General features: G+C 37.5%; 1 protein-coding gene across 10 annotated transcripts in view; it reads left to right on the top strand.

Moving 5' to 3' along the window:
• The window catches only part of CD55 (CD55 molecule (Cromer blood group)), a 29,611-nt gene extending 18,373 nt beyond the window's left edge, over positions 1 to 11,238 (top strand). For 3 of the 10 annotated variants that reach the window (XM_084865782.1, XM_084865790.1, XM_084865783.1), the window contains 4 exons: positions 1,595 to 1,615; positions 7,393 to 7,465; positions 9,523 to 9,628; positions 10,271 to 11,238. In XM_084865782.1, the coding sequence (XP_084721908.1) occupies positions 1,595 to 1,615; positions 7,393 to 7,465; positions 9,523 to 9,607 (179 nt within the window). In that variant the 3' untranslated portion in view covers positions 9,608 to 9,628; positions 10,271 to 11,238. Of the gene's footprint in view, positions 1 to 1,594; positions 1,616 to 7,392; positions 7,466 to 8,285; positions 8,502 to 9,522; positions 9,629 to 10,270 lie in introns of those variants that run through there. The other 7 variants (XM_084865789.1, XM_084865788.1, XM_084865781.1 and 4 more) reach the window with 5 other exon arrangements.
• Positions 11,239 to 24,009: the final 12,771 nt, after the last annotated feature.

Below are 24,009 nucleotides of genomic sequence, written 5' to 3'. Positions count from 1 at the left end.
CTTGATTTATTTCACTTAGCACAATATTCTCAAGATTCATGCATGTCATCACAAATGGCAATATTTCATTTTTTTTAAATTTTTTATGGCTGAGTAGTGTTCTATGAGCTGTTTATATGTGCCACATCTTCCTTTTTCAATCCTCTATCACAGGACACATTGGCTATCTCTATGACTTGCCCATTGTGAATAATGTTGCAATGAATATAGGGTTGCATACCTGTTTTCAAGTTTTGGGGGTATAAATCCAGAAGAAAAATTGCTGGGTCATATGGCAGCTCTAGCCTTGATTTTTTGAGTAGCTGCCATACTGTTTTCCAGGGTCGCCTGTACCAGTATATTTCCCACCAGTAGTGAATGAGGGTCCCCTTTTCTCCACAACCTCTCCAGAACTTGTTATTACTTGTTTTGTTGATAGTGGCCATTCTAAAAAAAAATGTGAGGTGGCATCTCATTGTAATTTTGATTTGCATTTCTCTATTTGCTAGTGAGGTTGAACATATTTTCATATATCTGTTGGCTGTTGGTATGTTTTCTTGGAGGAGGTGTCCATTCAGATCCTCTGCCCATTTTTTAATTGGGTTGGGTTTTTTTGTTTGTTTGTTTGATATTGAGTTTTGTGCATTTAAAAAAAATATATCTCAGATATTAAACCTTTGTTGGAGTTATTGTTTGCATATATCTCCCATTTGGTTGGCTGCCTTTGTTTTGCTGTGCTTTTTGTTTTGTTTTGTTTTGTTTTGTTGTGTGTGTGTGTGTTTTGTTTGTTTGTTTGTTTGTTTGTTTTGCTGTGCAGAAGCTTTTTAGTTTAATGTAGTCCCATTCATTTATTTTTACATTCACTTCCATAACCTTTGGGGTCAAGTTCATAAAACATTCTCTACGATCAAGGTCTATAAGTTTGGTACCTATGTTTTCTTCTATGTAATTTATTGCTTCAGATCTTATATTTAGGTATGTGATCCATTTTATTTTATTTTATTTTATTTTATTTTATTTTGTGATCCATTTAAAATTAATTTTTTAACATGGGACAAACTGTAATCTGGTTTCATTCTTTTGCATGAGACTTCCAATTTTCCCGGACCATTTATTGAAGAGAGCAATGTATTAATTATTACAAATATATTTATTTGAAAGTAATTTTTGCAATGCCTCACTTGTATTCATTGAAAGGTTTAAATAATAAGCTCATATAGTAATTTAAGTTTTGATAACGTCTGCTGAAAAAAACTTCAGTTTCTGATAGTTTCTTGACCATAGGATTAGATCAGTAGTTACTATTTAAGCTTCTGAACTTGTTTCTTGTCTTCAAATCATATAGCCAAATTCACACGGTATTAGTTCCAGTATTCAGTAACTCTTTATCATGTTTACTGTTTATAATGTTAACTTGCTGAATAGATATAGACACTGGTGTGTATTTTATTTGATTGTTCATAATGTGTAATTGTTTTCATAAATTTATTTGTAATTATTTCTTTCAGTTATGGAAATATGAGTTACTTTTGAGTTTTCAAGTTCAGTTTATATATATTAAATTTGTAGCAAATAAATAACTTTAGTGATCTTTTTTAATTTTCTTCTTTTTTAGGGGTGCCTGTCATTGCATCTGGTAAGTCTGACTCCTTGACAGTTAAAATTGATTGTCATCACTGTTACTGGATGAGAATATTGTGTTATAACTGTCTTGGGCATACTGTTAAAAGTCTGTGTATAAGGATTTCAAAGAGAAAACAGGTAAATTTATCAAGTTTTTGGATACCATTAAGTACTCGGTATGTTTCTAAGTACTATTCCCAACCATGTTCTTGTTCCAAAGCAATATTATGAGCACTTCAAATCATTGGGCCAAGCAATCAAATGTTATTACATGCCTATTGTTTTTAGGTATCATTCTAGGGTCCAAAGAATGACAAGAAAAGATTGTTAATAATACAGTTTCTCGAGAATTTTACAATTAATCAAAAATGACTTCTTGTTGTTATTTTTAATCTTTATGGTTGAAAGTATTACATATGTCCCCTTCCCCGACTCTGCTGACCTCTTCAAGAAATTACTTCTTGACCATTTCTAGATTTCTGTCCTACACTCAAATAAAACAAAAGAGTGCTACCTTTGATTACATGTTCTTTCTTTTCCCTTCCCTATCAGTGATTGAAAGCAAAATTATTTAAAAAAAAAATATCCTGTTGCATTAGGCATGAGGACAAAAACATCTATCTGTGCTGCAATTTATTTTTGCATTTGGTCCAAGTCCTTTATTTTATCCATAAATATATTTAATCTTATATATCAACAATAAGATTAATAAACTTCCAAAGAAGATGCTAAGAGAAATGTTTGTTAAGAGGCAATACAGTTAAACTTGCATATTGATAGGTAACATTCAATAGAAAATACACTGTTTTAAAAATAAAAGTATATTTTAAAATTATCCTATCTAATAAAAGAGTAATATGCAAATTGACCATCACTCCAACACACAAAGATGGCTGCCCCATATGGACACAAGAAGGCTGCTACAAGATGGCCAGCAGGGGAGGGCAGTTGGGAGGGACCAGGCCTGCAAGGGAGGGCAGTTGAGGGCAATCAAGCCTGCAGAACAGGGCAGTTAGGGATGTCCAGGCCAGCAGAGGAGGGAAGTTGGAGGTAACCATGCCTGCAGGGAAGGGCAGTTGGGGAGGACCCAGGCCTGCAGGGGAGAGCAGTTGGGGGAGACCAGGACTGCAGGAGAGGGCAGTTAGGGGCAAACAGGCAGGCAGGGGAGCAGTTTGGCATCAATCAGGCTGGCAGAGGAGTGGTTAGGGGGTAATCAGGCTGTCAGGCAGAAACAGTTAGGGGCAATCAAGAAGGCAGTCAGGCGAGCAGTTGGGAGCCAGCAGTCCTGGATTGTGACCCCTCAAGGGGTCCCAGATTGGAGAGGGTGCAGGATGGGCTGAGGAACACATACCCCTATGCACAAATTTTGTGCACCGGGCCTCTAGTGTCCTTATAATCTGGAGGCTTCTGTTTTATGTATGTATGAATTAGCCAAGGGACTATAAATCTGAAAACAGGTATTGTAAAATTATTTTTTTAAATAATTTGTTAGTTCTTTTATATTTTGAATAAATGTCTCCTAAAGTTTAAAACTAAAAGATTTATTTTGAAAAATTCTGTCAGAATTCAATTTGTTTATTTTATATTTTAAATAGAAATAAAATGTATTATAAATGAATGTTATGATTTCATGATTTAATGTTGACAACAGTGATGTGTTTAATAGATGAGATGTTTTTCATCTGCTCAGTGTTGTTCAATAAAGGTTTGAAATGCTTATTATTTTCTCTTGAAATTCCTAAAATATATATTATGTGATTTCCCAGAAAGCTTATTTTAGAGTTAATTGTAATTCTAAATCATTCTCAAAAGTAAAGAGGAATTTCTTCTCTTTTAAATCAGACTTGTAGTAATATTTTTATTTGTGATCCTATATTTGTAAAATATAAACCTGAAAAAAATTTATCTAGAGTGACATTTATTTTAAATCATTGTTTTTCTTACTTTTCATTTGCAGTTGACATATAATATTATATTAGTTTCAGGTATACAACCAGTATTTAGACATTACATAACTTACTAAGTGATCACTTTGATAAATCTAATACACATCTGACAACATACATAGTTATTACAATATTATTGACTTTATTGACTATTCTGAAACTACCAATTTATACTTTTCAATCACATCACCTTTTTATCCATTTCTCCAAACACCCCTCCTCCCATGGCAACTATCAAAAGTTCTCTGTATCTATGAGTCTATTTCTGTTCTGCTTGTTCATTTGTTTAGTTTTTTAGATTCTATATATAAGTGAAATCATATGGCATCCACCTTCTTTTGACTTATTTCACTCGGCACAATGGCAAGATTTCATTACTTTATATGGCTGAGTCATATTCCACTTTTTTAGTTATTCATCTATTAATCAACACTTAGTTTGCTTGCACATCTTGGCTATTGTAAATAATACTGTAATGAACACATGGATGTATATGTCTTTTTCACTTAGTGCTTTGGGTTTCTTCAGATAAATATCCAGACATGGAATTACTGGGTCTTTCTTTGTTTATTTTTTGTTATATAACCTATGTTTTAAAATCTATTTTGCCTAGTATAATTATTGTTACCCCAGCTTTTTTGTTTGTTTCCATTTTTATAAAATATCTTTTTTTCTATCCCTTTACTTTCAGTCTGTCTGCATCGTAAGGATCTTGTTTTGTTACCCGTTCAGCCTTCATATGTCTTTTCATTGGAGCATTTAATCCATTTGCATTTAAAGTAATTGGTGATAGATATGTATTTATTGCCATTTTATTCTTTATATCTTTATCTTTTTTTCTTCTTAAAGAAAACACTTTAAAATTTTTTGTAATATGGGTTTGGTGGTGGGGAACTCCTTTAGCTTTTCTTGTTTGGGAAACTCATTATATATCCTTTTATTCTAAATGGTTACTTTGAAGTGTAGAATAATCTTGTTGGTACGTCCTTGCTTTTCATCACTTTGAATGTTTCTTGCCACTATCTTCTGGCCTCAAAGTTTCTGTTGAGTAATCAGCTGACAGTATCATAGGAGTGATAATTAATTGCTTTTTTCTTGTTGCTTTTAAGATTCTCTCTTTGTCCCTAACCTTTTGCATTTTGTAGCTGTACTAGAGGCCCAGTGTACGAGATCGTGCACTGGTGGTGGAGGGGTGTCCCTAAGCCCGACCTGAACCCTTTCGTAGTCTAGGAACCCATGGGGGATGTCCACCTGCTGGCTTAGGCCTGCTTCCCCAAAGAGTCCTTAGCACTGCTATGGAGGTGGAAGAGTCTCCCACCAATGCTGCTATGCTCACCAGCCATGAGCCTGGCTTCTGGCTGAGTGGAGCTCCCCATGTGGAAACACACTGACCACCAGGGGGGCAGCTCTTGCATTAAGCATCTGATAGTCAGTGCACGTCATAGCGACTGGTCATTCTGTTTGGTCGATTTACTTATTAGGGTTTTATTATATAGGATAGTATTCCATTGTGGAAATGCACCACAGTTTTTTTTTTATCCATTTTATCTACTGATGGGCACTTGGGCTGTTTCCAGATATTAGCTATTGTAAGTAGTGCTGCTATGAACATAGGGGTATATATATTCTTTCTAACTGGTGTTTCAGGATTCTTAGGGTATATTTCTAGGAGTGGGATCACTGGGTCAAAGGGGAGTTCCATTTTGAATTTTTGAGAAAACTCCAAATTGTTTTCCACAGTGGCTGCACCAGTCTGCATTCCCACCAGCAGTGTATTAGGGTTCCCTTTTTTTGTGTCTTAACACCTGTCTGTGCATGACAAATTTAAATCCAATTATAAAGTGACTTCAATTGCCTACTTGCCATTCAAAGTTAAGAAGTCAGATAATCATATAATTTTTCAGTGATCTTTTTGGTCTGCAAAGGAAAGTGTGTGGATTTTTCTTAGCATTTTTGAAGAAATAGAGAGGCACAGAAAATCCAGTGCTAATAGTAAGATCCTGTAAATGTTGCTGAAGAAGGTGTGCTGAAACCTGACTTACAAATCTGAAAATTGAAGGTTTACTCAAACATATTCTTTTCTCTTTGGCAAAAGTCTCTTTCCAGTGTGATATCACTTTTCCACAATTTCAATCCTTTTATTCTGTTATATAAGATTGTAAGCAAGAACTGAATCTGTCCACAACTTTCTTATATTTTAAAGCATAAGAAATATGTTTCTACTTTATTAGATGTAAATGGGACCTTTTGAAGTGACTGGGTGAACCCATATTTCTTCAGAAACTAAGACTAGTATCATTTCATTAACATAACATCTTGTGCTAATGAAATGATACTTGTGTTAATGAAATGAATTCTGATTTGGATTTTTTTAAAAATAAAGGTGATACTCTGTATATGGCTTCAATTTGCTCATCTGGAAAAAGTAATATCATTCAGTACAATTTAATAAATATTTATAAGCACTTTCTACTATTTTTCAAGCACTGTGCTAGTTATTGGAGCTGATCAAATGAGGTAACGGGTGGCAAACTGCTTTGCAACATTTTAAGCAGTGTAAAAATATTTCTATTGATACATCCAGGGACATTACTAAAACACTACCTTTTCTTGGAGAAAATCACTTTTAAACTTAGGTAATTTTCCTACCTCAGAGCTCTTCCATTAATGACTAGGAACACTGAAATCACAATCATAATTTTATTAATAATCCATAGTTTCACTTATCACAAGTTGCATAAATATTAAATTGATTCTGACTCACCTTTGGGATAGTTTTCTGTAGGTACCAAGTGGATTTTAACATCATAAATTATTGACATTATACCTTAAATTCTTTTCCTTCTTTCCAATTTGTGAGATAATACTCCATTGTCAATTTATGAAGCAATCATTTATGTAGATTTGTTTCTCAAACTTCTGTGTTTTGCTCTGTTTTTTTTGTTGTTGTTGTTAAGCCATCAACCTTCTCATGGTTTCTTCTAGAATTACATATATGTACTAATTCGAGTTCTAGAAATAGGCTTTTGCTTCCATCATCATCTAGCTATTTTGGATTACTCTACATTTTTATATTAATTTATCATTCAAATTGAAAATGGAGGTTTTTGCTACGTTTGAAAATAATGGGATTAATGAAATGTGATGAAGGGGGGGAAAAAACTCAAAAAATGTTGAGGAGCTATGATTTTTTTTTAATGAAAGTGATATGGTGCTAGGGCATAAGTTAAAGAAATTGACTGGGTGAAGTATTATAAAAACTTACCTGTGGTGGAAATAACTGTTTTGGTTTGTTTTTTTAAATCATTTGTCCACATGGTAGTGCAATTGTGTGATATTTATATATTGCTGATTTGGAACCAGATACACTCAGTAGACACAGTAGCTTCAGTTTGCTTTTTGAGTATCATTTCTACTTTCCTTTGTAGTACAAATCAGAAGAGTAGAGTTCAAGGACTTTGGAGGGTGGAGTGGGGAGGAAATGTATATATCGATATGAAAGATCAATGGTCAAATCATTTAAAATTAAGCATGATGGGATTAAATACTTAATAATCTTCTTAAACTTATCAAACTAATTTTATTTCATCACTATAATACTTTATTTGTAATATTTTATTTCATTTTTCTTTGAAAGAAAACAGAACAAAGGGTAACTAATATGCAATTTTTACTCTCAGACTTGTAACAATAGAAGCCATATGCAAAAACATAATTTCTGTCTTCTATATTTTGCTTAATTTGCCTCACATTATTGCCTCACAATGTCCTTATGAAATTACACTGTATATATAATTGATTATATGTTTATTAACTGTGTTACCATGTTTTTCCTCCTCTCAAGGACTTACTGTTGGTGCTATAATAATTGCTATTGTAATTCTAACCAAAATTTACGAGAACTTTGGAAGAACAGGGTGAGCAGAAATTCTGATGACTAAAACATTTGCTCTTAGCTTCTTTCCAGTAAAACTTGATATTTTATCATGAATAGATAATTTTCCTCACTTAATTGTCTTTTTAGACATGCTATCTCTTTATTCTTTTTGTCTATAATGGCTACCTTTCCTTAACACACTTTGTGCCTTTTTTTTAAATTTCTCAATATATTTAAAAGCATTAACCACATTTCAAAGGAAAATTATTTGAAAGCCAAAATCTCACTTTGCAGTTTATTAATCGATTTACCTTTCCCTTAGTACAATTTATGGTAGCATACTAGCATGTGTGTTGCACAAAACCAAAGAAATCGGGGGGAGGGGGGGTGAGGGGGGGAAGAAGCCAACCCCTAACATAGTATTAAACCTCCTATAATTAGGCCTGTCTTTGAGTTGCATTTATTGATGCATGCCGGTTCAGCCAAAGATGGCAGGCTCTGGCATCTGCCTGCATGGTTCCATCCTGTGCCTGCTGTCCATGTGCCATGTCACTGTAAGCAACTTCACCTCTCTGTGCTTCAGCTTTCCCATCTGTAAAATGGGGGAAATAGAGAGCCTTCCTTATGGGATTGTAGTAAGGATCAAATCAGTTTCCACCTGTAAAGAAGTCAGAACCTCACTTGGCACATAGGTGGCCTTCGGATGGTAAAATAGTAGCACATAAGGGGAGAAAACCACAGTCTGGTCTGAAACATCTGGCCTGCCTTAAACATTCCTATATGAAGTAGATTGTCATGGTTGGCTCTGGCATCTTCTGCAGACAAATAACTACTTACATTGACCCTCTTCTGTCCCTCAGGGCCGAGGAAACATCATGCGCAAAGGTCTGTCGGAGAAACAGGAGGTTTTTTAGCTCCTTAAGCCTTATTAAACACGCATGATACCTTAAAAACATAAACACAAATAAATAAAAGGACCTTCTGTTATCGTGTAGATTTTATTGTTCAGAAAACTAATTATGGAATTCCTATAAACTCTTGAGTCATTTCTGTACTTCCCTAATGCCTCCATTTTCATTCACTAATTAAGAACAACTGTATTTATGTTACTAAATTGCCTGTCTTCATTCTTTGACAGATGTGAGCTATCTACTTTTTACCTCATGTAACACTTTCCTTTCTCCTTAAATTAACAAATATCGCTAAGTAGTAGAGTGAAGCCTATTATAAGCTAAAGTAAAAGTATGAATGTTCCTTAAATCACTAAATGGTTCAGTATTTTAGCCAAATATCAGATCATTAGGTCCTGGATTTCTAAAATAGGTTTTCCTATTCATAAAGTGGGCTTGAGGCTATCGTACACAGAGTAGTAAAATATAACTTTCTCCTCAAGATTTTCAGGAACTTTTTAAGAATGGGCCTTAAAGCCCGGCCAAACACAAGTCTAAGTCATTAACATGAGTTGATACAAATGCCCCAGCAAAACTGCTCTGGAAAAAAAAGAAAACTAGCCACCTTATGCTCTGCCTAGTGTATGGGTTACCTTTCAAAGCCAGGTGAGATAGGTGGAAAGTGGTGAGCGTACAGGTTGCTCCAGCTCTTAGCTAGTTTCTTTACTTTGGCAAAGTAATTGGCCATGATATTTTTGATAGGATGACAAGTCTTGAACCATAGAAGAGGGTCTGTTTTCCTAATTCCTCTCTTTCCAAATCAGAGGAAATTCAGGCAAAAAAAAAAAAACCTAAGAAAAAAAATTGCTTTTTTTTGTTTTTTGTTTTGTTTGAGGGAGAGCTAACTTTACTCATTCCCGGTTATTCTCCTAATTTATATCACTTCTAAAACTTTCATATCAATGTAATTAAAAATTTGATCTTAATGAGGACAGGGCAAAGAGTTCATGAGTCTGAAGGTGATATTCTACCTTCCCCTGATGATTCTTGTGTTTGCCAATGAAAGATTTACTTCTTTTAGAAGTGTTAGGTGTGTACCATACCTTTGAGCTCTTAAAGAGGATGTGGTTGTAAGCAACTGCTGGTACTTTTTGATTCAGGTTAGAATTATATAATTCAATTAGTGTTTTCCCTCTCTACTATTCAGCATTTATCACCTCCATGAGAACAACAAAGCACCCAATGCTATGTTTCATAATTTAGCAGAAACTGTTGATGCCTCAGAAGTATGACCTTCTGGTAAATGACAAAAGGTATATAGTTCTATAAAGTCGCATTTCTTGCAGAATGTCCATCAATACTGTCGGCTCAGGGTTTGTCCGGTACTAATCAAAGATAATAGAGGCTTTAACCTCTATTATTGTCAGCACTCTTTCTCTGTTTTTGAATGATTGACTAGCATGGAATCTCTCATTAGTATGACCATGTCATCAGTTCTTAACACTTCAGCAATATGCTCATCATCTCATTCTGTGTTTTGCACTCAGTTTGTTGTAATGATTAGATGCTAGCAATGACATAAATATTTCGGGAGAAAAAACACACAAAAGGTTGATACATTAGGTCTACAAATGAGAATGCCTTTATTTAACTATTTGCATCATGAGATTATGGGCTTTATTGTATTTGTTTCTCTTTTTTGCTTGATGGCTTTCAGAGTTTCCAATGTTTAGAAAATATTAAAATTGGGTGTACAGTATATTTTATAAGTCCTGTTTATGGATCTTATAAGATAGCTCTTTTATCTTGGCTGAGGTTGTCTATTCTGTATAACTTACCAATTTTGCATTGTTTGACCCCCCAAATATTCTATTGTTTATCATATCATAACTTTACATGTTTATCACCAGTAAGTAAAATTACTTTGATTTTAACTTTTTATTTTTAACTTTCAGGGCACACATTTATGACATTGACAGTTTTGTTTATGATGCTGGTAGCCACTGGCTACCTGACTTAGCCAAAGAAGAGATAAGAAGAAAGTGCATTACGAGTACACAGAATATCCTAGTTTTTATAAGTTCCTGGAAGCACGGACACAATATATGCAGTAGTGCTCTTCACCTTGCATGTTATCAGTGACTTTAAGGTGCTCAAGAATGTCAATGAAGAAGAAGAAACTAATTTATCCTGGAATCGCATTCTCAACGTTTCTAAGCCTCTTGAAAATAGAAGAACTCACAAGATTGAGAGTGATTTATGCATCTAAAAGTGTAGATATTTATGAGCATGAATGAGAGGAAATAAGTTATTTTTCCCCATTAGATTTTTAATGTTATTTTTACTTACAAAAATATTACAAATTAAAAACACTAATTGGATATTGAAAACAAATGAAAAAACAAAAAACAAAACACTGCCCGGTCTCTTCTGAGGAAAATTGCCACAGAGAGATGAACCACATTATAAAATAATCCTTCTTGACTCTCAGGCATTTTTATCTTTCCTTATTCCATTCAAATGAGCTTGAATGGGTTGGCAAATGTCTTAAATGAAAAGCATGTCAATGACTCAGAGCGTCATTTCTTGAATTGTTAGTGGCAAAGGAGAAGTATAGAAGGAAGAAATAATATTTCTTTCTTATGTAAGTACAGATAATTAACAAGAATTTAGCTCCATTTAAGATGAATCGGTGACAATTTTAATTTTACTCTTAGGAGAGCTGATATAAGATAAACATGAAAAAGGTTCTATATTTCTGAAGTGATTCTAAATTATACATCTTATTTTTGTTGTGATATTAAGATTATTTATTTATAATATATTAGTGTGAACACTGGTTTTACATGTATAACGAAAAAAGTTCAAGAAGATATGTAAAGAAAAATTTATTTTCCCTGAATGAAATAAATAATTGATCACATTTTTTGGTTTCATGTAATATTTGAAATTTACTTTCTTAAATATAGTTTTTCTTTAAATACGATATTCCCTTTCTGCCTCCCATAAGTAGTTCACAAAGAGATCCTTTTGGCTATCTGCTTTCTTGTTGAAGTATTTTAAACTAACTTTCATATGCACCATGGCATTTCACTGTAAATACTTCAATATGTGTTTTTAACAACATATATATTATTTTTTTTACCTAACCACAATCAGTACCAGTAACAAGACTTAACAATAATTTGCTAATAGTTTCTAATATTTGATAATTCATTTAACTCTCCTAAAAGTACCTTGAATAATAAGTATATATCCACCTACTAATTCATTTGTTTGTTAACTAGGAGGGCCTGCCCTACCTACTCTGTGACAATCTGGTGTTTTCTGGGGTAGTAGCAAGGACACTGATTCAGTTTTTCAGGAACATACCTGTGAGCCTACTATGTGCAAGTTTCCACATGCTACTGGCTGGCATTACCAAGATGACAATGACACATTGTCTGAACTCAAGTTGCTTACATTCTACCACAGAAAGATCCAAATTATATACTTATTGAGAGAAAGAATGTGGAGTTATGTTATAGTAGTCACCTGTGCAGAGTACCAAGGATGCCTCAGCTGCCTTTGCTAAGTGGACGAATGTTGGGCAGGGACATGATGTGAACTAAGAAAGGACAAATAGAGGAGGGTCACATGGCAGAAATGGCCACTGCAAAGAGCATCACATGTTCAAGGTAGGAAAGAATTGGAGAGAGTACCTCAGTATGTCATTTGCTTAGTGTAGAAATAAAAATTATAAATATTTTACTGCACCTTGATCAAATTAAAAGTTAGAAACAATGGACACAGGTTTATAATAGCAGGAATCTTAAATATTAAGAAATATTGAATTTTGACAATACAGTACATTGAGTTAACCTTTATATTTTAATATCTCTTAGGTAAGGGTAAAAGCTAAAAAGAAATATTTAACAGTTTTCTTGAAATAATAATGGGGCTTTCTTATAGGATTTATAATTACTTTTCATACTGTTATCATGAAGTTGAATAATATTTTCCCAAGGTAAGTTCTATAAGACTTGTACTTTGGGTACAAAGATTATCTTCTCTTTACACTTGAGACCAATGTTTACTTCTTGTAAAAAATTATGCTTGCTTAACCACAGAAATCTGTGCTTTATATTATTTAACTCCCTATGTTATGGGTTTTGAAATGGGGCCACTGGGAAATAATTAAGGTTAGATGAGTTCACAAGGGTGGGGCCCTGATGATGGTATTAGTACCCTTATCAGCCACTTGGTCATAAATGATATTTGTGATGGCAGTTTTGAGTTAATACTATGGCTAAATATAGTATTCACCGTATTGTTAGTTTATAGAATTATTAGTAAATTCACCTTACATTTTAAAGGTACACTTTATATATATTAATTTTTAAACTGGAAGTATACTGAGATCTTTAGCACTGTGATTTGTGAAAGGTACTTAACCTCTCTGTTTCTTAGTCTACAAAAATTATAGCAGAATGTCAATATTTGTAGAATGCTTAAAATAGTGTCTGGCACATAATACACCATGTGTTCATTGAAATTAAACATAAGTAAACAAAATAAGGCATGTTTCTAAAGTTATTTATCTGCATTCATATGATTTTGGCCTTTTTTAACATAGGGAACTTGTATTGGCTTCTTGTACTTAGCATAATGTTTTTGAGGTTCATCTAATTTGGGGCCTGTATTAGTACTGTATTTGTTTTTACGGTTTAGTAATAGTCTCTTGTATGGATATACCACATTTTGTTTATCCATTCACCATCTTAATGTTGAGGGACATGTGGGTTGTTTCCACATTTTGGCTGTTCCGAATAGTGCAAGTTTTTCTCTGAGCGTTTATATGTTTTAATGTTTTCTTTTTACTACAGAAAACAGTTCAGGCCCCATGCCTCCTGTGTTCGTTTTTCTCCTTGGGCCTTTTCATGACTATTAATTATTGCGCTGTTGCTATTTAACATACTCTGTTCCTCTATGTTGTAATTCAACAGGGATGCTGAGGACGTTAAATCATAGATTTCACTTTTCCTCATCCTGTTACACACCCCAACCAGGATGAAACCTGCTACCTAGGCATGTGCCCTGACCATGTGTCGGCTGCTGTTTCATGTATGGGATGATGCTCAACCAACTGAGCCACACCAGCCAGGGTTGTACTTGCAATTCCTTTGAATCTAGAAAAGTTTTATTAGTACTGTTTTATTGATTTTATTTCAGAGATAGCACATGTAAAATATTAGGGATGCTATCTTGATTGTTTATCCGTTTTTTGTTTTTTTTTGGAGTATCTTAGAGACTTCTTTCAGATGTATGTTGCAGTTGGTCAGTTGGTGGTCTTTTTATATTAATTCTGTGGGAATTCCATTGCACACGAAAGACAGTATTATCTTTCTAGCAAAGAATTAGGTACATAAACTTGTCTTGATCCAGTTTTCACCCATAGAAACCGAGTTCTATTCCGAATATATCAGGGTTATCTTCAGTGCCCATTTAGGGCTCTTAGCTTGTACTTGGACTTCACATTCCCCATCTTTTAATTCATGGGCTTTCATTCAGGGAGAAAAAAAACACCTCATCATCTTCAGTGGCAGAATCTCATCACCTGCGTGGGCAGAGGGGAGGCTGTGGCTGTCCTTTTTGTCCGAAGTCGAGAAAGGAAAGAGACAGGCCACTCTGAACCAGGGCAGGGTGCCCATCAGGGCCCCAGTGAGCTTGGGGAGCGCAGGTCACGCTGCCTATGTGCCCTCCAGGGGGCAGCCTGTTACTGAGGAGAGAATCTGGGGCGGGCACAGGTCCCTGTACAGATATGTTCCTCTCACGTTGCAAAACCAAGCCTCCCTCTGCTGGGCCCTCAGTTCACTGGCAGCGTAAGAACCTCTGCCTGCCTTCGGTCAGGTCCCGCAGGGTGAGCCGTCAGAGCAGAAGCACAGTAGGTTCCAGACTTAGTCACCCTTCCTGCAGTGTAAGGGCCTGCAGACTCCCTCCTGTCGTTAGAGAAAAAAGAATCTGGATCCTGGGGTGGGACTGCAGTGACAGCAGATGGCAGCAGCTCTCCCTCTGAGCCGCAGATGGAGGGTAACCTCCCTGCCTGTCAGCCTAACCCCCCACCTCAGCTTAATCATTCACTCTCCTAACAGGCATTCCTTTAAGAGTCAAGGACTTGTAATTCTCTGTTTGAATAAAGAGTCCAACAAAGTTATAGGTTTTACTTCATCTTTTGAATAATTGGGGGCAAAAGAGAAAATTTCAAAGCCCTTCCTTAAAAATAAAACAAGTATTTTATTTATTTATTTATTTAAAGGAAAGTCTTTTTTTTAATATATATATTTTATTGATTTTTTACAGAGAGGAAGGGAGGGAGAGAGATAGAGAGCTAGAAATGTCGATGAGAGAGAAACATCGACCAGCTGCCTCTTGCACACCCCCTACGGGGGATATGCCCGCAACCAAAGTACATGCCCTTGCCCCGAATCGAACCTGGGACCTTTCAGTCCGCAGACTGACGCTCTACCACTGAGCCAAACCCGCTTTGGCAAAACAAGTATTTTTAATCTTTGATAAGACATATACACTGAGCGGCCAGATTATTATGATCTCTGAATGCATAATAATCTGGCCACTCAGTGTACTTCTCTTGAGTACCTCATTTATTTGATATCAAAGATACTATAAATTATGCACCTGCTTGGTTTTCCCCTTTGCACTGGCTGATAGAAAGCTCAGGGCACATAGGTGGTTGGTCTCCAGCAAAAGTCTAGAATACTTTTGGTACTCATTTGAGATACACATACACTGAGTGGCCAGATTATTATGCATTCATAGATTATAATAATCTGGCCACTCAGTGTATATGGAGTGTATATTGTGGGGAGTGGCTACAGTGTTTGGACAGGTGCAAGCCTCAGACTGATGAGAGAGCACAGGCCTCCCATGGCCACGTGCAAGTCCCAGCTTGGAGGACGAAGCCCTCCTAGCACAATTATAGCCAACAGCTATGGTTGTGGGCTTGAACCTATGGTCTGAACACGTGGCCCCACGTGCCTGAGTGATGTGGGCTTGATAGAGTTCAGGTGTATGTAGTTGAGTAGATTCTAACCCCCCGAGAATGTTGTAAACATCTTGCCCATGCCCTTACTTGGCCTCGTGACATCTGCTATACAATAAAGACACGGCTTGTAGTCCATGGCGCTGTTGCTATCTCTCCAGACCCAGATCTCTTCTCATGTCTGTCTTTTCTCCTTCTTGGCCCCCTCTCAGGTTCACCCTTAGCCATGCTGGCTTAGCAGAATATATGAATTTAAATATCATAACAGGGGCTCACATTATTACAGCAACCAATCAGAAGCTAGTACTTTCAGGGGGTATGTTACTAGAGGGTGACTTTTATGTTACGGTTCTGAAAGGCTTTGTAGGAGAGATGGCAAGATATGCATGGTACCAGGCTGGCCTGTCTTCAGGAGTCAAGGCAGGCTTTCCCCTCCCAAAAGCCCCCTCAGAGACAATGGGCTCTCACTAAGCTGGTGACTTACTAGTATAATGGACAATATTCTGCACTACTTGCTAAGAAAACAGAATTACTTACTGTAGGAAAAATAAGTCCAAATCAAGACAATAGGAGTATTCATTGTGAAAAAGCTGTTGAAACAAAAAGCACTGGGTTGTGCTTAGGTTTCAGGAAAATTAGACATTACCTAGATTAATGATCTATGATGTTTCAAAAGGGGAACAAGTGAAACTGTTTATCTTCACCCCAGGATTGCAGGAGCTACGCTCAATCGGAGAGTTAAAACTTCGTGGTCCATGCGCAGAAGTTGGTTTTCGGCCTGGGCAAGTCTATTTTGAAGAAGTGGCATTAAAACACTCAAGGGGCCAAAGAGCCGCATGTCACTTGCAAGTCATGGTTTGCTGACCTCTGTTATAGGAAAGGAGGGGGAAAGAGAAATAGAAACATCAATGATGAGAGAAAATCATTGATCAGCAGCCTCTTACACTCTCCTGCACTGGGGATTGAGCCCAAAACCCAGGCAAGTACCCTGACTGGGAATCAAACCACGACCTTCTGGTTCATAGGTCAATGCTCAACCACTGAGCCATGCTGGCTGGACTACAAACTTAATTTTGAATGAACTTGACATCTCAATTCAGTAGAATACAGCATTTTAAAAATGAGACCAGCATAAATGTATGTGGTTCTGAAAGAAAAAATATTGCCCCATCACACCATTTACTGGCACATAACTAAAACCCGGGTGGATTAAATATCTAAAATTTAAATATACATGTATTATTTTATGATTACATGATGTTTATATAATAAAAGTTGAGAATAAAAATTAAATAAACAATATCAGAATCCCCCAAACTATAAAATATTTGATCACACTACAAACTATAGATGGCATGTCCTGGTAGCTCAGTTGGTTAGAGTGTCATTCCCATACTCTTGCAGGGGTCCTCAAACTTTTTAAAGTGGGGGCCAGATCACGGTCCCTCAGAGAGCTTGAGGGCCAGACTATATGAACTACTAATTCCTACTGTAACACCTTGGCTGCACTCACTGCCCAAAAAACCTGGCGGACAGGATCAGACTCCCCTGGGGGCTGCATGTGGCCCCCGGGCCGTAGTTTGAAGACCCCTGACTCTTAAGGTTGCAGGTTGGATCCTGGTCAGGGCACATACAAGAAACAACCAGTGAATGCATAAATTGGTGGAACAACAAATTGACATTCTCTCTCTCTCCTTCCTGCTCTTTCTCTAAAAATCAATAACAAATTATAAATGGCAGCTCACTATAAATGTAAATCAGAGAAAAAAAATATTTGCAACCAATATAGCAGACAGCAAGTTAATACCTATTATAAAATTATTTCTTTCTACACATTGAAAAGAAACAGATAAATAAGAAATTGGATAAATAATACAAATAGGCAATTACAGTGGGAATACTGCATGTAGTCCATAAAAGTATGAAGAGGTTCAAAATCAAAGGTATTCAAATTTATTCAAATATAAATTATAAGTTAATTTTGATTCATCAGGTTGGCAAATTTATCAGAACGTATTGCTAATGGACACATATTGTCCCATATGCAATTATTGGAGGGTGAATAGTTTCTTTCTTTTAAACAAGTGAACTTTGACCAGTTATGAGTATGTCTCCATCTAGTGGTGGAAATATACTTCAAGAATTTGTACAATAAGTAAAGTCACCATCACACTGAGACATCTGGAGTACTGTATAAACAGGAATTACTGTGGTTGCTACTGGTACATGTCATCACGGTGTCCACAATTTATCATGCTGTCACACAGGGAGGAAATAATATTTGCTGTTACATGGTAACTTTATTAAAATTTTACTGGTCTCCATTCAAATTACTAGTATCAAGGTTTTGAAATATTAACAAGATTTTTAAATCTAAAATTCTAATTTAAAAACATATCTTGAAGGTGCTTCCAGTTCTTATGTATGTGATGGAGTCAATTAACTTGATGGCCTTTATATTAGCTCTGCCTAGACCTAAACTTCCTTTATACACATGGCCTTCTTAACCCTTCTCACAACTTTGCCAGAGGATATGTGTTTTATGCATCTGTCTTATGATGAAGAAATACTTCAATAAACAGGTACATGGCAGAGATGAAAATTTATCTTAGATGCCCGGATTCCAAATCCAGGGCTTTTTATAAGACCTTCCCCATATGCAGTTATGATGAATAAGTGACCTAATATTTGTATAAATACATCCAATAGGAACATAAGTTATTATAAAATTATATAATAAAGATAGCAAAAGGTTCCTGAGTGTGAGAAGTATGTGGGGTAGTAAGATCGAAGACTACTTCATAAAAGCTTATACTTTAGGCTGAATTAAACTGACCATCAAAAAAAAAATATCCAGAAATTTGAGAGGCTTCAAAGACATACAATTATACAACTATATATGTTTCTATCTTGCCGGTCTTTTTCTACAGCCATTTTCTTAAAACACTAATGGGTGAATTATTGCTAAGGTAAGACTTCTGCCATGAATTAGAAGAATGTCCAGGAGAAGATGCAATATAGTTCAACAAACATTTGTCTATAATAAAATAATAAAGGGAAAAAAAATAGCAAGCTAATTGTCTGTATTTGTTGATTGCATTAGGCACCGGCATGTGAGAGGCAGAGACCAAGTTGTATCAGGTTCTTTTTCTTTAAAAAGCTCTTTTTTTTTTTCCTCTTCCTACACGTCACTTTTTTAGTCACACTAGTTCCCTCAAAGGAGTTGTGACTTGTAGAAAATCATGAGACAGCAGGATGGAGGACAGAGATAAAAGGCCTTACATTTTTTCCGTTCCTGTCAGGGTTCTGTAACGTCTGAAGAAGTAGACGCCAAATCCACTTGGAAGTCCACTAACTCTTGGGTACCTGAGAAATTTTCTGATTATATTTTCTGATTATATACTCTATTTCTGATTATATACTCTATGTGAAAGAGCTACTGAATTGGAACCCCAGTTTCTCAATTTCTGCTTCCTGCCCTCCATCACCATCATCCCATGTTCTCCACTTGAAAATATGGGTTGTAAAACCCAAAGCTGTAATCTCAAACGCAGTGTTCCTTGTCAGCTAGTATTATTATTGGTGGTGAGTTCTCCCTTTCCCCACCGTTTGCTCGAGGGTTGGGCATGGGGTGGGAGGTGGGGAAGTGGGATTCTTGCAATGACAGGAGAAAAATAATTTTTTGAGACTGGCAAGGGAGAATGAGTGCCCTTTATTTGGGTGGAGTTAAATCCCTGAGTTTCCAAGGCCCCATTTCCCTCTGCCCCCCCTATGGAAGAAGTGCAGCTGTGGCTTCAGCAGAGGGAGGATTAAAGCCGTTGCCCAGCCCTAGTTGGTTTGGCTCAGTGGATAGAGCATTGGCCTGAGGACTGATGAGTCCCAGGTTCAATTCCAGTCAAGGGCACATGCTGGGGTTGTGAGCTCAATCCCGGTAAGAGACGTGCAGGAGGCAGCCAATCAAAGTTTCTATCTCATCATTAATGTTTCTATCTCTCCCTCTCACTTCCTCTCTGAAATCAATAAAAATATATATATTTTAAAAAGTCATTGCCCAGTTTCTGTTCCATGCTGGGGTACAGTCCAACCCAGCAAGCATCAGGCCAGTTTAGTTTGTGTTTCCAGTTGCAGGGTATCAATCCATTGCATGTGGGGGCTCATGGCCACGGGCCATTCTGTCTCTAGGACCACAGGGCTATGGAGGAGACAGGGGTGAATGCAAGGGAGCCGCACAAGAGCCAAGAGAACAAACTCCTTTGTCTGGGTGACTATGTGTCCCCACATTTTCATCGACTTGCAGTGGGGCCCATCCACTCTGGCCAATGATCTCCTTTCGAGGTTTGATTGACAGGCACCTTTCCTGTATCACCTCAACTTCACTGCACATGTGGTTATCTCCCCTTTGTCTAGTCCCTTCCACCAGCTCAGCAGGGAATGGACCTGTGGTTCCTGGGGAGGGTAAAGTTGCAGTGGATTCCTGATAAAGCTGCCCAAATGACATGCCTACAATGCTTGGCCTTCCTTTTGCTCCTTTCCTATTACTACTAACTAGTAGCCCTGTGCCCGAATTTATGCACCAGTAGTTCCCCAGTAGCTCTCCCACCACTGCCCCGCCCTCCTCTAGCTCCCCCTGGTCCCCTCTCCCCACTGACCACCCCTCGTAGGTTTCTGCCCTGCCCCCTCTTATAGCTCCCCACCCCACCCTCCTGTTGATTTGTGATCAGGTTGTTACAGTCATTACACCTCAGGGCATAAAGGGTAATTAGCATATTCCTCTCTTATTATATAAGATTAGCTCATTACAATGGTATCATTATGACTAAAAATGAGGGGATTGAAATTACTTGTGCCGGTAACCAGGCACACTCAAAACTAATGACAGATTTTTATTTTAGTATAGACATAAGGCCTAAAGAGTACCCAGACCTTCTTTCTTCCAATCGCAGGTTATAAATAAGAACAGCCTGATCAACATTTTTCCTGCCCCTGGAAAGGTTCCATTATGTCTGGACACGTGACTTCCCAACCCAGGTAAATATTATCTTAATTGTTTTTCACAGACAGGCCAACTCTGAGCATGTTCTCCTGCCCGGGACTTTTGAGTTGTGTCTAGAACGGACACCAGGCTGGGTGTCAGGAAATCAGATTCCAGCCATAGCTGTCACTGACTTTTATGATCACCTTAATACCTACCCTCAGGACCTTCATATCCTCACCTGAGAACTGAACGAATTCAAGTGAAGAACCTCAAAGGTTTCTTCCAGCATTAGTGCCGATTCTACTACAGTTTAGTCAAAAGCTAAAAATGAGCTCCTGACCTTCCCTTTAAAAAGTCCCTGGAACTAGAATGATGATAATATGAGCAATCCCTGCTGAAAAAGTAATGAAGCAAACTTGGCATATGTTTTTCCAAGAGAGAATTCTCTCTCTCTCCCTCTCTCTCTCTTAGAGTACTCTGAAGCAGTGATTTTTTAAAACAAAGAAAGCAGAACTGGAACATTTAAAAATATAGATATATATTATTGATTTTTTTTTTTTTTTTTTTTTTTTTTTTTTTTTTTTTTTTTACAGAGAGGAAGAGAGAGAGGAATAGAGAGTTAGAAACATCAATGAGAGAGAAACTTTGATCAGCTGCCTCCTGCACACTCCTACTGGGGATGTGCCCGCAACCAAGGTACATGCCCTTGACCAGAATCAAACCTGGGACCCTTCAGTCCGCAGGCCAATGCTCTATCCACAGATTTAAACATTTTAAATGTTTAATCCTCTCTTTACAGGATACCTAAGACCACTTTTGATTAAGAAAACTAGAAAGGTAGTAATTGCCACAATCCCTTCTTTCTTTTGGTTTAACGTTTTGTTTGCCAGCATAGCCAATCTGGTTCACAAGTGCCAAACGGATCGACTCAGCTCCATCTCTCTCTGGAGAGCAGTCATTATTGCTGCTTTCCCTCTTTCTTAGTAAACTCTACTCGAGATTTAAAAATTCCATGGAAATGACAGCTATTTGGGGTGAGTTTAGCTTTTTAAAATACACTGCTGGGTATTATCTTCCTGGGCTCTTTGAGACTCCCTCTCTGAAGGAGGACAAGGCCAGCGGCTGGAACATTGCTTCTGTCCTCAGCTTGGCAGCAAGACCCACCAAGTCTGTTCTGAGACCACCTCACTCCCAAACCTGCCCTCACCCCTTACTGCTTGCTTCTCCAGCGACCCTGGAACTTTTTTTTTTTTTTTAAATATATTTTTATTGATTTTATACAGAGAGGAAGGGAGAGAGATAGAGAATTAGAAACACCAATGAGAGAGAGTCATCGATCAGCTGCCTCTTGCACCCCCCCTACTGGGGATATGCCCGCAACCAAGGTACATGCCCTTGACCGGAATCGAACCTGGGACCTTTCAGTCCCCAAGCCGACGCTCTATCCATTGAGCCAAACCAGTTCTGGCGACCCTGGAACTTGTTGCACAGAGATTTCCTAAGATCCTGATGTAGAAATCAGGTCCCCAAATAAATTATTCCCCTGCTGTGGCCCCCAAGTTTTTCAAATGAGTGTCATGCATCCCTCACTCTCCGTGTCCCCTCCTTAGGAGAATCCTCTGACTATTCAGAGCCTCGGGTTTTCCAAATGATCTATTCGTTGGCAGAAAGCAAGAAGTTCCTCCTCCTTTCGGGAAGTCTGAGGCCATCCAACTGCATACATTTCCAGCTAAGCGTCTCTAGGGGTTTTCTTAAAGTGAGGAGAAATGGAGTGCTTCTAACCCTCCTGAAGTCTCCAGCTGGGTGGTCAACCAGGCCCCTTCCATCCCTGGCTACAGAAGCCCTCAGAGGAACACTGCCCTTGGTGGAGCTGCAACCAACAAGTGTGGGGAGTGCTCAGAGCTCCAACAGCCGTCACCTCCTCCTTACAAAAGGGGTCCCTCCCCCTGCACCCCACTCTGCCCTGGCTCCAGATCCTGAGGTCGCCCCTGGGTGGCCCCATAACAGACTCCCAAGAATGCCACCACTCACTCCTTCCTGATCCCCTACTCCCATTCACAAGGCTTTGTTTCTTATGCCGTTTGCTAAAGCTCGGGACATATTTCTCTATACATCTTTTTATCTGAATTATGATCAATGAAACAATTTCAAAGGATTGGGTCTAATTTGTCTCTTTCCACTTTTAGCTCATTGAAACATGGCTACTTATTTCTTATTGAGATTTTCCTATCAGATTAATTTCAGGGGTGGGGGTGGGAAGGGATGTTAAATAGCTGCTATTTGAGAGAGTCTTTGCATACTTAAATATTTAACAGTTGTCTTGAAATCAAATAAAAATGGAGAAATTCTGTCTTAAGTTGTATTTTAAAGAATTTGAACTTAGTAAATACCAGTTCTTAGGAAAACTTTAGAAAGCTCCCTTGTGTCCTTTTCAACAAATCCTTATTCAATGCATATTAAGCTGGTGTTGCATCTGAAGTTCTGGAGTATACAAATCAAAATAACATGCTCCATGCCTTATTGACATACCTTATAATCAAATAAGGAGATCATAAATTCATACACTAACATCTAACATTCTGTTTTGGAACAAAGCATGGGATAAATAATACATTCATGAAAAGTGAAAGACTATCTGTAATTCAGAAAAATGTGTTCCTTGAGAAGCAATATGATGAACCTCTTATTACTACCCAGTAGACTATAAAAGTCAACACAGTAGACTATACTGACTTTTGAAGTTCCCTTTCCCACACAAAATCATACAATAAATCCAAATTAAATTTTTTAAATACACCATTGAACTTGAAATTAAGAATGGAAATCCCCAGATAGGAGAAATGAGTACAATATTCAAAATCAGTGTAGTGAGCAAGAGCTAAACCCAGTGACCTATAGAGGAGTTCCCTCCGGAGACCAGGGTTGGGAGTAGAGCTCAGAGTCCCAGGCAACATCAGCCCCTTGAAATGGGCCCTTTCATAAACGTGAGAGCCAGGCCATACACTGGAAACTAGAATTTCCTGCCCTCTAGGCCAGGGAGGCAGCAAAAAGGCAAGGAAACCCACCTCAAACCTTGCTCAATGTGTTGTATGAATTTGCATGAAGACATGCAAAAAATCAGAACTAATCAAACTGAAACCCTTTCGGCCTTGGCACATTCATTTGATCATTTTTTCACCCCATTTCTGGTTTTATCTGAATGCTCGGTGCTGTTCATATAATAGCCAAACTCTTGACTCACAACAGGGGGACCTACGCAGACCAGTCAACTTAATTCTCGGGGAAACAACTCCCACGGAAACAACTCCCACTGAAGAAGAGTTCCTAGTAAAAATGTATAACTCCCAAGAGGAGACAGAGAACTAAGGAAGAGACAGAGAAATAAGGTACAATGAACTAGAGAAATCACATTTAAAGAAATACAGATAGCCCTAACTGGTTTAGCTCATTGGATAGAGAATTGGCCTGTGGACTGAAGGCTCCCAGGTTCGATTCCAATCAAGGGCACATGCCCGGGTGCCGGCTTGATCCCCAGTGGGATCGTGCAGGAGGCAGCCAATCAATGATTCTCTCTCATCGTTGATGTTTCTATCTCTCTCTCCCTCTTCCTTCCTCTCTGAAATCAACAAAAATATTTTTTAAATACTAATAATAGAAAAATATGAACATACCATCAGTTA

The sequence above is a fragment of the Pipistrellus hanaki genome, assembly GCF_964339955.1.
Source record: "Pipistrellus hanaki genome assembly, chromosome: 18".
In the NCBI taxonomy this organism is placed as follows: domain Eukaryota; kingdom Metazoa; phylum Chordata; class Mammalia; order Chiroptera; family Vespertilionidae; genus Pipistrellus; species Pipistrellus hanaki.
The sequence above is the reverse complement of the archived record's forward strand: the minus strand, read 5'-3'. Positions and strand labels throughout refer to the sequence as shown.